The sequence below is a fragment of the Myxine glutinosa genome, chromosome 1 (genome assembly GCF_964187855.1).
Source record: "Myxine glutinosa chromosome 1, kmMyxGlut1.1, whole genome shotgun sequence".
NCBI lineage: Eukaryota > Metazoa > Chordata > Myxini > Myxiniformes > Myxinidae > Myxine > Myxine glutinosa.
The window spans coordinates 356,963,953-356,980,912 of record NC_136261.1 but is presented as its reverse complement, the minus strand read 5'-3'; the positions used below and the strand labels follow the sequence as shown (position 1 = coordinate 356,980,912).

The window sequence follows — 16,960 nt, the reverse complement described above, 5'->3', positions numbered from 1 at the left end:
GTATTGAAAAATTGGGGAGTGAGACCCAAATTTGGAGGGCACCACAGGATGGTCAATGGGAATTGGTTTTTAGAACCGCATAGTGTAACGATGGGGACCGAGGGTAAAAGACCGCATACATTTAGTAAAACATACATTTTACATTTTACACCGCATACATTTTACACCGCATAGTGTAAAACATTGCTTCAAAGAGGGGACCAAAAAACAACAACTACCACGGTCCCTGAAAAGGCCAACCCCCGCTTTGCGGGGAAAAATGGCCTCTAAACAGTGGTTTATAGTGTAACGATGGCCAATTGATTGGCAGGGCAAGACCCCGGGTAGTTTAAGAGTTAATGTTATTAGAGTATAGTTAGGATGCGAATCTCTTCACACCATCCGCATCGACTCAACAAGGGAGACGGAACTCCACACCAGGTTTTGCAAACGATTTCGGTGGGTGAGACGCATCTCGACGGAAAGTGACATTGTGTTTATTCCATCTCTTCCTTCTTGGGAGGGATTGGACCGCGAATTTGGTTTAGAGGGGATATGGGAGACAAGACATAGTGACGAATTTGTAAAGTGTAAATACAGGGAAGGGCAAGAGTAGTGTAGGCTGACATGGGGGGACGGCTAGGGACGAGCTTTCTCTGCTCGCTCACCCGCGCCCCTCATGTTGCATTGCCTTGTGTTTATGTGTACTTTTGCGCCCTTTCCTCCGCTAACTCTGCTTTTCTTCCTCCCCAACCAAGGACCCTTTTTTTTTTAGGGGAGTGTGCAGGAACACTGAGCTGTGCGGCTGCACTTTGCTACACATGTGCAGCTGCACCCTACTGCCTTTTGCTGCACGAATACACCTTATGGACCACACGTTCTGTGGCCTGGCATCTTGGCTGAGCAGACATTTGCTGCAAACGTTACCTTGCCCCTACGGACCACTGGCTTTAAGTGGCGTCAATGTCACGCAGATGGACCACATAAGATTGGCCCTGCAAATAAAAACGGACACGGTTTGTGCATTTTTTATTCCGGTGTGTCAGGAAAGAAGACTTCAAGTTTTATTATGGCACACCGAAGACGAAGCAGGAAGACGCAAGAAGCATCAGCCCAGCAGCAGCCAAGCAGCAAAAGCCAACATTTATTTTGTGCATTAATGGTGATTGTGCATTTTTGTGCATTTTCTTTGGTGTATTGGTGCATTGCATTGTGTTTCTCTCCTCCCAAATTTCTTTCCCACAAAAGAACAGGTCCTGGGTTATAGAGATGTAAATAATTAGTTAGTCTTGTAAATAACATGCTCCCCACCAGCTTTATGTATAGTTTGAGAATTATTTCCGCAATTCGGTTAACTGTGGGTGTGAGTCTGTTAGTTAGTACACAACGCAGTAGGTGGGACATATCTAGTGTTGTAAAACACAGGGTGTTAGATTAAATGTAGAGGGGAACCACACCTAAGTGTCATACGGAATTTAAAAAGTAGTCCTGAACCTTGCTCAAAACCGGTCGTTCTCACATGTGTGGGTTCGGCTCTGGGACGAGCCTGGCGAAGGAGGGGGGCATTGATACGGTTTTGAGATTTGTACATATGACATCATTAAAGGCTAAAGGTTTGCCCCCCATAGTTAGTCCACAAGCAACACGTAGGCCCACTTAGAGTATTAGTTATGTCATAGTATGTGTAAGATCCCTGGTGTTGGGCTAGCGGCTAGGGTGCCGGCTTAGGATCCTAGGATCCTGGGTTCGAATCCCGGTCAATCGCTGAATTAACGCCAGGGGGGGTTGACTCAGCCTGTCATCCTTCCGAGGTCGGCAAATTTGAGTACCAGTTCACTGGTAATTCCCTGCTTGTGTTAAAGGCGGCAAAAAGGGTTGGCGTCAGGAAGGGCATCCGGCCGTAAAACATTGCTTCAAAAAGGGGACCGAAAAACAACAACAACCACAGTTCCCGAAAAAGGCCAACCCCCGCTTGCGGGGAAAAATGGCCTCTAAAGGTGGTTTATAGTATGTGTAAGAGTAGGCCATTTCCCTAGTAACATCTGCGTTGTGTAAATAAATGAGCTTAGGTCCTTTCATTTTGCGGCCACCCTCCAATTCCACCGATGGGCATAATCGATCCCGCGCCCCATTTTGGCTGATCCCTCTGTGTGTTACGCTTTGGCTGCCAGCAGCATTCGCTGCCCTTTGTTTGCTCGAAACTAGTCGGGTAACACGAGGTAGGCCGAAGAAGAGGGAGGAGCACGGGGGTCAAGGAGGGGCGGCGTCAAGGAGCACGTCAGAGGCGATGGCGGTAAGGGCCACCAGCCAACCAGGGCTCGAAGGGAATGGCGTGATAGGGCGTGGTGAAGAACGTCTGGTGAGTTCCAGAGGGTTCTAAGGGCGTGGCAATAAAACCCTTTGCGCGATGCCCCCACCTGAGTTATGAGAAGGGAGAGGACTCGCATGCATACGAGGAGTTATGAGAAGGGAGAGGTCTCGCATGCATACGAGGAGTTATGAGAAGGGAGCGGACTCGCATGCATACGAGGAGTTATGAGAAGGGAGAGGACTCGCATGCATACGAGGAGTTATGAGAAGGGAGAGGACTCGACTTAAAAGAAGGTAAGAAGCTGCCCGGACGCCATCCCTTGACGTGCTGACCTGTTCGTCTGCAAACCCCGTGTGAGTGTGTGTGAGTGTGAACGGGCCCGTTTGTCCAGGAAATAAGTTAAGACTGTGATTAAGGCTGCACTGTGTCTTCTTGTTCTGATCATTGTACATCATGTAAATAAATCTTGTTATTCCTTTTCTTCCAATTCGACCGCCTCTGTGATTTCCATCATTGGGTAAGCGTGGCACGATTAAGAACCGCTTGGATCGGGGTCTAGTCATTGATAACGGCTCGGGTCACGGGTTCGCTACCGCTCGGCGTATCCACCAACACCCGTGATTCATGAGGGGCTTATTTCCTCGTTTCTGGGCAGCACGAGTAATTAGGTAATAGCGAATTCTTAGTCCTAAAACCCTATTTCGCACTGTCCGGGAAGGACGTCATAGGTCCTGGGTCCCGTCGGTCAGTCAAAGACAAGGGGACTAATCCCCCCTTGGTAAGGGGAGAAGGCCGGTGCCGACATCCGCAACAATATATATATTTCTCTCTCTGTCTCTCTCTCTGTCTCTCTCTCTCTGTCTCTCTCTCTCTCTGTCTCTCTCTCTCTCTGTCTCTCTCTCTCTGTCTCTCTCTCTGTCTCTCTCTCTGTCTCTCTCTCTGTCTCTCTCTCTGTCTCTCTCTCTCTGTCTCTCTCTCTGTCTCTGTCTCTCTCTCTCTCTCTGTCTCTCTCTGTCTCTGTCTCTCTCTGTCTCTGTCTCTCTCTGTCTCTGTCTCTCTCTGTCTCTGTCTCTCTCTGTCTCTGTCTCTCTCTGTCTCTCTCTGTCTCTGTCTCTCTCTGTCTCTGTCTCTGTCTCTCTCTGTCTCTGTCTCTCTCTGTCTCTGTCTCTGTCTCTGTCTCTCTCTGTCTCTGTCTCTCTCTGTCTCTCTCTGTCTCTCTCTCTGTCTCCTTGTACAACTCTTCCTCCCAATCTCAATTCTCATTGGACCTTTCCCGCTTTCACTCGATCTGCTGCCCTCCCCCGTTTCTGCTCACCCTAGATTAACCAGTAGGCAGATTTCTACTCTTCTGCTTCAAAATGGATCTACATTGAAATGTAATACTTCCATTTACTTAAATAATTATCATTATTATTATTATGACCGCCGCTTCTCTTATATTCCTCCTTCTGCTCTCTCTCAATCCTCTGACCCTCTCCTGCAACTCCAGGAGGCACGCGTTCTTCCAGGAACCACCTCCCGGTTAAACTTCCAAAATCCAGGCTGAAGGCACAACTCGTCTTTTATTCCTCACTTCTCCGGTGGTCTCCTTCTTCCGGTGTGTACCCCGGTTTAGAATAGGTACACCGTATCCCTGCGTGTCGTAAGAGGCGACTAAAAGGGTTGACGTCAGGAAGGGCATCCGGCCATAAAAACATTGCCTCAAAAAGAGAACGATGACAATTACAACTACATATGGGCAGGGTACAGCCCGGAGTACCCCGTGGGGGACCCCACTCCCTCTCGTCAAAACTCAAGGTGGGAAACCCGATCGAAGCAAGGGTGGAAATCACTCCATTTATGACGACGAAAAGTCTGATGCCCGACGTGGAGATCGGTTTCTGAGGTTTGGGACATGGAACGTAGGGACAATGACAGGGAGATCAGGAGAAGTGGTGGAAGTATTGGTCAGAAGAAGAGTGGACATATGTTGTGTGCAGGAGACGAGATGGAAGGGAAGTGGTGTGAGAATGGTGAAGGGTAGGCAGGGACAGAAATACAAGTTGGTGTGGCAAGGGTGCCCGGAGGGCGTGAATGGTGTTGGTGTCCTGTTTTCTGAGGAGTTTGTAGACAGTGTGGTGAGTGTGATGAGAGAGAGTGAAAGGTTGATGATGGTGAAAATGATGATTGGAAAGCTCTTGGTGAACGTCATCTTGGAATATGCTCCACAGTTTGGTCGGAGCGATGAAGAGAAGGATAAGTTCTGGTGTACAATAGAGAAGCTGATGGAAAACGTGAAAGATAAGGAAGTTGTTGTGGTAGGAGGAGACCTAAATGGACATGTGGGAGGGAGTATGGACGGTTTTGAGGGAGTTCATGGGGGTTACAGATATGGTGTGAGAAATGGAGAAGGTGAAAGGATTTTGGACTTTGCTGATGGAACTGATTTGTTGATTTGTAATACTCAGTTCCAGAAAGAGGATAATAAGCTTGTTACATACACGTCAGGTGGGTCGACGACAGCCGTTGACAACCTGATGGTGCGTAGGCGAGATAGGGGGCACCTCCGGGACACAAAGGTGATCCCGGGGGAGGAGGCTGTTTCACAGCACCACTTGGTTGTCTGCGACATAAGGTTGAAAGGTGCGAGGAGAGCTCGGCGGGTGAAGTACCAACCGAGAATGAAGGTGTGGAGGTTGAAAGAGGAGATAGTGAGGGAGGCATTAAAAGAGAGGCTGAGTATGGTAGAGTATGATGTGCTTCAGCTTGAAAGTGGTTGGATGTCAATGAAAGATAGTCTGTTGGGAGCCGTTGGTGAGGTATGTGGATGGACAAAAGGACCACCGAGGCACTCGGAAACATGGTGGTGGGATGATGAAGTTGGAAAGAAGATTGACGAGAAGAGGAAGAAGTTCAAGGAATGGCAGAAGGTGAAGGGTACGGGGGCAGAAAAGGAAGAGCATGAAAATTATAAGGCTGCAAAGAAAGAGGTAGCAAAGGCGCAGGAGGCATGCAGGAAAATGTTCGGAGAACGCTTGGATTTGGAAGAGGGTCAGAGAGCGGTATTCAGGATTGCAAAGCAGATAGCGAAAGAGAGGTGTGATGTGATGGGGATGAGTTGCTTGAAGGATGAAGTGGGACAAATCGTTGTGGACCCAGATGGAATTAAAGGAAGATGGAAGAGATATATGGAAATACTGTTGAATGCAGAGAATGAATGGGATGGCAACATAGAGAGTAACCCAGTTTTATGACCGGCAGAGAAGATAACCGAGAAGGAAGTTGAGGAAGCGATAAAAGCAATGAAGAGTAGAAAAGTGGGAGGGCCGACGGGAGTTGTGGGAGATATGTTGAAGGCAGCGGGAAATTGGGGTGTGAAGAGAATGACAGAGATCTGCAATCTGGTGGTGAAAGAAGGCCGCATTCCAGTGGTTTGGGAACTGATTACCCTCGACCCTCTATACAAGGGGAAAGGTGACCCCTCTGGACTGTGGCTCGTATCGAGCGATAAAGTTATTGGAGCATGGAATGAAGGTATTTGAAAGGGTGTTGGAGAGGAGGATAAGGAAGAAAGTGAAGATTGTCGAAATGCAGTTTGGATGTATGCCAGGAAGAGGAACGACAGACGTGCTTTTTATTGTGAGGCAGTTGCAGGAGAAGTACATGGAGAAGAGGAAGAAGTTGTTTCTTGGGTTTGTTGATCTGGAGAAAGCATTCCATAGGGTTCCACGTGAAGTAGTGACATGGGCATTGAGGAAGTTAGGAGTGGAGGTATGGTTGATCAGAGTAGTGATGGCAATGTACAAAAGAGCACGCACAGCTGTAAGGACGAAGGACGGGAACAGTGGTGAGTTTGAGGTGAAGGTGGGAGTGCATCAGGGGTCTGTACTAAGTCCACTACTATTTGTAGCTGTGATGGAGGTACTGGCTCGGAACGTAAAGGAGGGTTTACCGTGGGAGTTGTATGCAGATGATCTGGTGTGGATTGCAGAAAGTATGGATGGACTGAAGGAGAAGATGAACAAGTGGAAGGAATGTATGGAGACGCAAGGTCTGAAGGTGAATATCGGAAAAACAAAGGTGATGGCAAGTGGTAAAGCATGTGGTGAGGTGGAAAGAACTGGGAAGTGGCCATGTGCTATGTGCAGGAAGGGTGTCGGAGTGAACTCCATTAAATGTACAATGTGCGCTGAGTGGGTTCATCAAAAATGTAATGGTTTGAGAGCGTCATTAACCAGTGTGGCAGCTACATTCAAGTGTAATGTGTGCACAGAGGAGCTGCAGATGGTGGAAATGTTGAGTTGGATCTTGGAGATGGCATGAAGCTGGAAGGTGTGAAAACATTTTGTTACCTAGGAGACATGCTGAATGGAGAAGGTGGATCAGACTCGGCAACGGTTGCTCGAGTGAGATGTGCATGGAAGAAGTTTCGGGAACTGAGTGGCGTTTTGACGAGGATGGGAGTATCGTTGAAGCTGAAGGGAAAGGTGTATGCTGCATGTGTGAGAAGTGTTATGATTTATGGGAGCGAGACATGGGTAATGAATGTAGAGCAGCAACGAAGGCTGGAAAGGGTGGAAATGCGAATGGTTCGGTGGATGTGTGGAGTATCATTGAGAGAGAGGAAGCCAAATGATGAATTGTGAAAGATGATGGGAATAGAGCCTGTGATGGATGCTGTGAAGAGAAACAGTTTGAGATGGTTTGGTCATGTGTTGAGGAAGGATGAAAGTGACTGGTTGAGAAGAGTGATGGAAATGAATGTGGAAGGAAGTAGAGGACGGGGAAGACCGAGAAAGACTTGGCTAAAGATGGTCGAAGAAGAAATGCGGGCAAGGGGGTTAACAAGGGGAGATGCAGAAAATAGGGCAAAATGGAGAAGTTTGTCATGGGGACCGCAAGGCTAACCCCCGCTCTTGCAGGGAAAATGGCCTTAAAATGCCTGTTGTTCTCCAGTCTATGCAACCACCTTCCAGAGACTTTCTCGCTCTTTCCTCCAGGGCTTCAAGCAAGCAGTGCATCATCATCTCTTGTCATCCCCAATTATGACCCATCATCATCATTATTATTATTATTTTTTTTTTTTTATTGTTTTTTTTTTTTTTTTTTTTTTTTTGGTATACAAGATCGAGGCTCGTGAAAGAGCGAACATTAATCACACAGAAAGACAAACCGACACATAAAACATATAACATCGGGAGCGGTAGACAAGATGGGGAGAGAGGGGGAAGGACACAAACACAACATTTGAGAGCAGGGACCGAGAGACATGGAGACATCGAGAGATCTGAGAGAGGGCGAGGGCTTTGGGGGGGGGGGCATGGGAAGGGGGCGGTGGGAGAGGTATAAAACATATGGACACTGCCAGGACTTCCAGGAAAGAAGTTGGAATTTCAAACAAGGTGGATCTGGGGTGAATTAGCGGGGGTAGAAAAGATCAAGGTTTTGGATGGGGGAAGATAAGAGATGGTGGTGAACAGCTGTTTTAAAGACCTGGAGGGAGGAGTGGGATTGAAGGGAGTGAGGGAGTTTGTTCCAGAGGCGGGAGAAAAGAGGAATGAAAGAGTGAAGGTGAGCAGAGAGCCGAGATTTCGGCAGTTTAACCATCAGAGGGTTGCTGGCAGATCTTGTGCGACCTGTAGGAATATTTGGGGGACAGAGCACAGAGAGAGCTGGGGGTGCAAGGCCGGAGAGGAGTCGGTAGAAGACAGAAAGACCACCTACCTGCCTGCGGTGAGTGAGTGAAAGGCCCTCAGAGATAGCTTCATCGCGGGAGATTCCAATAATTCTGAAAGCTTTGGTTTCAACAGTGTGAAGCCGAGCTAGGTGTGAGGCAGGAGCACCGGCCCATAGGGGAGAACAGTATTCCATTGAGCTGCGGATGAAAGCCTTGTATGTGGTGAGGAGCTCAGGTGTGCCGAGGAAGGACTTCGCACAACGGAGGATGCCCAGTCGGCGACTGGCTTTGGAGGCCAGCTTGGAAATGTGGTTTTCCCAAGAAAGATCATGGCAGATAGTGAGACCCAAAATCTTGAGCGACAGAACTTCTTGGAGAGGATTGTTGAGAAAGTAGATGGGAGGGTTGTCCAGTCGATCTTTTCGGAGAGACATAGTAAGAGTGTGAGATTTGTCAGGATTGAAAGACATGTTCCACTTGTTTGACCAGTCTGTGATTTTGTCCAGGTCTTCAGAGAGTGAGGAGGCAGCAGACTGCCGATCTGAGGGAAGAGGAATGGAGCGGCAGAGAGTGGAGTCATCAGCAAAGAGATAGAGAGGATTTTCGAGAGAGTCAGAGAGATCATTGATGAAGACCAGAAAAAGCACGGGGCCCAGAACACTGCCTTGGGGAACTCCAGCCTGAACAGGAAGAGGAGATGAGAGAAACCCATTCAGGGCCACACGTTGACGACGACTAGAGAGGAAGTCCGCCAGCCATGCGTGGAGATTTCCATGGATACCAAAGGAGGAGAGTTTGGTGAGCAGAGCGGGGTGCCAGACCGTGTCGAAGGCACGTGATATGTCGAGGGAGACAGCTCTAATTTACTGTTTGGCATTGAGGACCTCCATCCATTGTTGAGACAGCAGAAGCAGCATGTCCAGAGTAGAGTGACCTGGTCTGAAACCAAATTGATGATCAGAGATCAAGCCATTGGAGAAGAGGAAAGATTTCATATCCGAAGCAATGATGGATTCCATGACTTTGCTGATAATTGGGAGAAGGCTGATTGGTCTGTAAAATTATTACCCTTTATTATTACCCTTTCCTAACCTAACCATGATGTTATTTGCTACTTTGTTTCCTGCTCTCCTCTTTTCCTGTTCATTTACTCCCTCTATGTTTGTCCAATTGTCAGATATACCTTGCTTTTCCATGATCCTCACTCCCATAAAGAAAAAAAGAAAAGAAAAAAACCCAATAATAATATGACTTGTGATCGGCTGGAACATCCATAAATGTTTGGAGATTATCAATAGAAAACTTTTTCAAACGTAATCTTCTTCCTTTTTGTGTCTCTACTTGGCTGCCACTTCTGACCGCATGATCTTAGCACAGAGTGAGTCGTTTAATTTGCAAGTTAAAATTTTTTTCTCCACCTTACAGGGACCGCGATGCAAACACTTCCACCATGACCCCCCTTTTAACAATAATAATTATAATGTACTATTAATTTTATTGTTGGTGTATTTTATAATCCATTTATTTCCCCCTTGTGTGTACATGAAATGTTTTATTTATCTATTTTATATTGGGGGGTTTTTTTTGTCTCAATCTCCGCCAGCTTGTCTCCTCCCTCTAGACACACATTTGGATGCTCTACTATGAGTACTCCTCACATGCCATATTCACTTCTTCTTCTTCTTCGTTTGTATGCAGCACAAGGCTGCAGGGTAGGATCATTGGCTGATGGCATGGCTGTGCCTCTGATGCAAAGCCCTCTGCTGGTTAGGGAAGGAATTTAGAATTTGTCCATGGTGCCAGCCGTAGCTTGCCTACTCTTCGCGAAGACCACTCTGATCTTTAACGTCCACCAATGAATGCTGTCAGAGGGGGTGCCTGTTTAACATAAATCTGAGGGACATTGATGAATCATTCTGCAGGGATGACAGCTGGGTCAAGATTAGAACCCAGGTTAGACATCTTCGGAGGAAGTATGCATACCTCTTGGCCATTCTTTCAGCCTACTGTCTTCACTTGTACATCCTCTCCAGCTTGTTTGATGTTCTCATAACATATGCCCTGCCCTCACTGTTTATTTTGTGTCGCTCATTCTCGTTCAATTACCACATTTCTACCCCCAGGAGTGGCAGACCAGCTACAGACTAACTACGCCAGTGACCTTCGCACCATCTTGAAGGTTGTTTTTGAGGTTGTTGCAACCAAGTCTGAACCTGTACCTGATAACCTGCAGGAGCAAGATGCAGGGAGCAGCCATCATTCAGGGAACATTGGAGCTCAGCAGTTTGAAGGTATCTGTACCCAGAAGATGCACGGAACCACTAAAGCTTTTAGACCATAATTTGTCAACATATTTCTATTAACAGGAAATGATAGGAACTCGACTTGTCCCATCCACAGATTTTTCTCGTATTTTCACGAGTCCGATTTGCATCTAGGAACACAACAACTATAGTTAACCATCTTAAAATTGCCATTCTTTCGTTTAAATGTTGAAATTTACAGATTTTGTGCTAAACACGGCAGGCTAAAAGTGCCGTGCCAGCGGAAGCATGTCGCTGAAAATGTACACACAGCGCATGCGTGAAAGGCCTCATTGGCAGTCATACCTCATTTCAAAAGTCCCGTATTGACATGTGAATTACAGGGACGTTGGTAAATGGTGGGAAAAATACATAGTATGCAGGATCTTAGTTTTTTCTCATGATGCTCCGAACCCAGGTTCAAATCCTATACACCATGGAATCCCCGCCCGCCCCCTCCCCACACCCCTTATTTTAGCTCACCTGGAATGAAGTTCAGAGGAGCTTATGCGACGGCTCGTCATCCGTCCATCAGTCCGTAAACACTTGCAACTTCTTCTCCGAAACTGCTGATGGGATTGTGACCAAATTTGGCACAAATGATATTTGTTATGTTGTGACTAAAGTTTGTTCACGGCACTAAAAACATCTGGGTCTAAGGGGGTCTACTGGGGGTCAAAGTGGATATAGGTTTCCCCCCCCCCCCCTTCCCCCAAAATAGATATTTGCTTTTTCCTCTGAAACTACAAACACTATTTCGATGAAACTTGACCACAACCTTCATCGCCCATGATGTACCGAAGTTTGTTCACGGCACTAAGAACATCGAAGTATAAGGGGTCGAATCGAAGTCCAGGTTTATAGGGGGTCTAGGTCTATCCGGGTCAAGGTGGGTCCAGGTTTGACCTCCCAAAATAGATATTTGCTTTCTTCTTTGAAAGTACACACATGATTTCGATGAAACTTCACCACAACCTTCATCACCCTTGATGTCCCAAAGTTTGTTCACGGCATTAAAAACAATCTGCCCCTTTAGGGGTCTATGGGGGTTGCCCCCCAAAATAGTTTTTGTTTGTTTAAAGTCTTATGATTATGTTCGTATGATTCTACATGCTGCCCTGTCTTCTAGCAACAAAATTAATTGCTTTAAAATACCTTTAGTCAGTGGAGTATACTGTTTATTCCACCAGGTGAGCGCCAGGGGTATTGCCCCTATGTTTTTTGTTTTTTTAACGAAAGACCTTGCATTTCACATTAGAGTACACTGATGTCGACTAATGTCTGTCGTGCATGTGATTAGTGCACAAGCTCTTCTTGGAGCCTTAGATCAATGTGCTACTGTTAGTAACTTCATTTCAAGCCTTCTCAGTTATTATCAGGATTCTGACTCTACTCCTGTTACTTTCTTTTTCTTTGTCCCTTGTGTAGAGCAGGTGCCCCTTATTTTAGGTTTTATTTTGAAAATGCAATTAATGGTCTCCTCCTTTTGGTCTCCTCCCTTTGGTATCCTCCCTTTGGTATCCTCCCATTGGCCTCCTCCTTTTGATCTCCTTCATTTGGTCTCCGTTGTTTCCCTGGTCTCCTTTTTTGTCGACCTTCACCAACTACAATAACGTTGCATATAATGGTGTGTTCTTCCAAGGTATTCTTCACTGAAAAGGCTGGATCAACTTAGTATGCCTAGGTCCAGTGTCCATTGGGAGATGAGTCTAAGCCAGAAACTCTTAGCACCTTGCCACCATCTGCTGTCTTCGTATCCTGAATGATTCTTGGCCAGCAATTTGAAAGCTCCTGTGAACTGAGGGCTATCTTTCAGAATGGGACATGTCCAAGCTCAAACTAAATTGAGGCCTGGAATCTCAAACAGGATGTCAGGACTATGTCGCTGGACATATCTCAGGCATGTGACCTAGTCTGACATTCTGCTCTGCATGCGAAGCTCACTGTCTGCGGCATACAAGGCCATCTTCACACCTGGCTTTCTGATTTCCTCTACTCGTGCAGTTCATGCATTGCTATCGATGGAATCCTCTCTTCTCTCCCAGCATTGCTATCGATGGAATCCTGTTTTCTCTCCCAGTGGAAGCTAGAGTGTCCCATGGCAGTAAGTTGGGCTCAGTCTTGTTCCTCATCAATATAAACGACCTGTCGAAAACCCCCTTCCTTTTTGCAGACTTTTCCCTGTCAAAAGGTATTCACACCCCTTGACTTAACACATTTTGTTGCGTTACTGAATTTAAAATGGAATAAATTGACATTTTTGTCACTGATCTACACATAATACCCCACCCACAACGTCAAAGTGGATTTTTAAAAAGTATTTTTGACAAATTAATTAAAAATGAAAAGCTGAAATGTTTTGAGTCAATAATTATTAAACCCCTTTGCTGTGACACTCCAAATTGTGCTGATGTGCATGCAATTTCCTGTGATCATCCATGAGATGCCTCTGCAACTTGCTTGGAGTCCACGTGTGGCCAATTCAATTGATTGGACATGATTTAGAAAGAAACACACCTCTGTATATGAGGTCCCACAGTTGACAGTGAATGTTAGAGCAGAAACTCCTCCATGAAGTCCAATGAACTGTCCAAAGAACTCCAAGATAGAATTGTGAGAAAGCACACACTACCGGTCAAAAGTTTTAGAACACCTCAGTTTTTCCAGTTTTTATTGAAATTTACGCAGTTTATTGTCTCAATGTACTCTGAAATTAAGCATAGAACAAATAAACAATTGGAGATAATAAAAAAATCATAGAATCATTTTGTTTAACAAAATTTAATTTAAATTTTTGACTCAGTCTTGAGTTTTTGACACTCAGCCTGGTGTTGGGCTAGCGGCTCTGGTGCCAGCTTAGGATCCAAGGATCCTGGGTTCGAATCCCGGTCGATCGCTGAATTAACGCCAGGGGGGTTGACTCAGCCTGTCATCCTTCCGAGGTCGGCTAATTGAGTACCAGTTCACTGGTAATTCCCTGCTTGTCGTAAAAAGGCGACAAAAAGGGTTGGCGGCAGGAAGGGCATCCGGCCGTAAAACATTGCTTCAAAAAGGGGACCAAAAAACAACAACAACCACAGTCCCCGAAAAAGGCCAACCCCCGCTTTGCGGGGAAAAATGGCCTCTAAAGGTTTTTTTTTTTTTTTTTTACTCAGCAAAGTAGCCACCTTTTGCAGATATAACCGCTGAACACACTCGTGGCATTCTTTCTACAATGGAAATCAAATATTGTTCGGGAAGTTCCTCCCAACACTTGCAGAAGTTCCCACAAATGTGTTGCACTTGTAGGTTTCTTTGCTTTCACCCTTCTGTCCAGTTCATCCCAAACCAGCTCGATGGGGTTTAAGTCTGGAGACTGTGCTGGTCATTCCATGATTTGAAGCCTACCGTCTTGTTCTTTTCCTCGAAGGTAGTTTTGACATAGCCTGGAGGTGTGTTTAGGGTCATTATCTTGCTGTAGGATGAACCCCTGACCAACTAGGCATATACCAGAGGGTATTGCATTGTGCTGCAAAATGCTGTGGTAGCCCTTTTGGTTCAGGGTGCCAGTCACTCTGTGCAAGTCGCCGACTCTGGATCCAGCAAAAGAGCCCCAGACCATCATGCTTCCTCCTCCATGTTTGACAGTTGGTGTCGCACACTGAGGAACCATCCTTTCGCCTACTCGACGGCGTACAAAAACCCTGCGTGATGAACCAAAGATTTCAAATTTTGATTCATCGGTCCATAAGACCTACTTCCAGTCTTCAGTAGTCCACTGGCGGTGCTTCATGGCCCAGGGAAGCCTCTTTTTCTTATTTTGCCATCTTAGCAATGGCTTTCTTACTGCCACTCGACCTGTCGAACCTGCAGCTCGAAGTCTTCTCTTCACAGTTGAAACTGAGACTTGCTTACTTCGACCAGTGTTAAGCTGTGCTTGAAGCTGTTGTCCTGTGAGCCACCTATCACACAAGCTGTTGACTCTCAGAAACTTGTCTTCTGATTCTGTTGTGGCTTTGGGTCTGCCAGACCTCTTCCTGTCAGAGTTTCCTCCAGTTTCCAAGTGCCTTTTGATGGTGTAGGAAACTGTACTCACTGACACCTTGGCTTTCTTTGCAATTTCTCTAAAGGAAAGACCGACACTTTTCAGGGTTATAATGGTCTGTCTGTCTTCCTTTGTTAATTGCCTTTTTCTCGCCATTATAATAGCAATATACTACTTCCTGCAGTGCAATATTGTTAAAATAATGCTTCAGAGGGTGTTATAACAGTCTGTTCCAATACTGCTTTTATGCAGACAGGGGGTTTGTAATCAAGTAATCAGCAGAGGTTGGGACACCTGTAGGAATTGTTTGCATCAACTTTCAAGGCTTAATTTACTTACATTGCTGCAGAACTGTTGTAAGTTGTTAACCCATTACTTGTTCTCTGAAGAAGGCCTTTTTACAATATAACTGTGCAATTTACATTATTTTCCCGTTTTTGCTAACCTAAACTTTTTTTTAAACCTCGAGCAGACTGCTTACCTTTGTACCATTTCAGGTTATTCACTGGACTTGAATTGCTTAAATTTCAATAAAAATTGGAAAAATTGAGGTGTTCTAAAAGTTTTAACCGGTAGTGTAGATCCGGGGAAGTAATTCATGGAGTGTTGAATGTTCCCAATAGTGCAGTGGGCTCCATCATTCGGAAATGGAAAGAATACGGAAGGTGACAGCACATGTCACATGACGGTACGCCTGGAGTTTTTAAAAGGCACATGAAAGACTCTGAGAGCATGAGGCAAAATATTATGTGGCATGATGAGATGAAAATTGAACTCTGTCCTGAATGCAAAGCGCTACGTCTGGTAGAAACCGAGCACAGCTCATCATCCATCTAATACTATCCCTACCGTGAAGCATGGTGGTGGCAGCATCATCTTATGTGGATGCTTTTCAGCAGCAGGGACTGGAAGACTTGTAAGGATAGAGGGAACAATGATTGGAGCCAAAAACAGGAAAATCCTTGAGGGGAACCTGCTTCAGAGTGCAAAAGACCTGTGGCAGGGATTTACGTTTCCAACAGGACAATGACCCCAAGCATATAGACAAAACAGCAATGGAATGGCTTCAGAACAAGAACGTGAAAGTCAATGAGTGGCTCAGCCAAAGCCCAGACATGAATCCTATTGAGCATCTGTGGAAAGACTAGAAGGTTGGTGTTCACCGACGCTCCCCATCCAACTCGACAGAGCTTGAGCAAATCTGCAAGGGAGAATGGGAGAAACTCCCCAAATGCAGATTTGTAAAGCTGATGCAGACATACCCAAGAAGACTCGATTCTGTAATCACTGCCAAAGGCACTTCTACATATTGACTCGGGGAGGGAGGGGGATTTTTTTGGGGAGGGAGGCAAGGCTGAATACTTTTGTAAACTAGATATTTGTGTACTTAATTTTCAATAAATTTGTAGAAATTTATGAAAACATGGTTTCACTTTAGTATGGGGTATTTTGTGTAGATCGGTGACAAAAAAAAATTAAATTTAATCCATTTCAAATTCAGGCTGTAGCACAACAAAATGTGAAAAAGTCGAGGGGTGTGCACACTTTCTGAAGGCACTGTAGTGCCCCTATCACAGCCGGACAGCAGCTGCATCCATCTCTACTAGAATAGTTTATATGCCAGTCTGATACATGTAACAAGTCTTTCAGTCATGGTGAAATCTCACATTCTCATCCTATCACTCCAGAAGGACCATCAAACTAATCTACCTATCTATATCCATGGTCAGTTCATTCTTTTAAACTTCTCCAGCTCACTGTAAGCCACGACCTCTTCTGGGCTGACCATGTAGCAAAGCTGGTCTCCAAAGCCAGTCTCAGACTTGATGTCCAACGGCATTCCCAGTCATTCACTGAAAAACCTTTATCCGTAGCTCAGTGGTGTACTGTTCTCCCTTATGGGGTGGTTTACCAGCATAAAATCGGTCTCCTGAATTCTGTGGAATCAAAGCTATAAACATTATTGACATCTCTTGTGATGAGACCGATGGACAAGGCTTGTTGTGTTTTCAGCACAGACAGATCAGTGGTCATTGATATTTACCTCCTGTCTAGCTCCTTCTGCTCTATCAGCCCTCCGATCCTCAATCCAAAAACTCGAGGATGCATGCGTTCTTCCAGTAAAGCCTTCCAGGTTAAACTTCCAAAATCCAGGCTTGCTACACACCTCAAATCTTTTGTTCTTTTTTACGGTTTTTTGAACTGTCCTCACATGTTCTTGGAGGTGGTTCAATCGCACTCGTCCTTCTAGGGCTTCAAGCAAGCTGTGCACCACAATCTCTTTTATTCCCCTTCTCAACCTTCGATGTTTTCTCCCTCTACTAACCCTACTTACCCCACCCTGTTACTTGCAGATTACTATGTCCCCACCCCTCTTTTTTCTGCTTGTTTATTACCTTCGCCACCGAAGGTGGCTGGAGGTTATGTTTTCACCCCTGTCTGTTTGTTACGTCCGCCACTGAAGGTGGTTCAAAATATGTTTGTCTGTTTGTTTATGAACAAGATGTCTCAACAAAGTTGTCGACGGATTTGAACGAAATTTGGCGGAGAGGTAGCGTATGTGACCAGGACGAAATTATTAGATTTTGGTGAAGATTCGGATCCGGCTACTAGAATTTTTAAAGTGATTCTTCGCCATTGGGAGATAGGGCCAAAAACTATACATAGCAGGATATCTCAAAAAGTTG

The 16,960-nt window shown here is 45.7% G+C and overlaps 1 protein-coding gene across 14 annotated transcripts in view; it reads left to right on the top strand.

The window, feature by feature from the left end:
- The window catches only part of ZFYVE28 (zinc finger FYVE-type containing 28), a 129,647-nt gene that overhangs the window by 96,676 nt on the left and 16,011 nt on the right, over positions 1 to 16,960 (top strand). For all 14 annotated transcript variants that reach the window (XM_078769947.1, XM_078769954.1, XM_078769948.1 and 11 more), the window contains one exon: positions 10,070 to 10,237. In XM_078769947.1, coding sequence (XP_078626073.1) covers positions 10,070 to 10,237 — 168 coding nt within the window. The remainder of the gene's footprint in view (positions 1 to 10,069; positions 10,238 to 16,960) is intronic.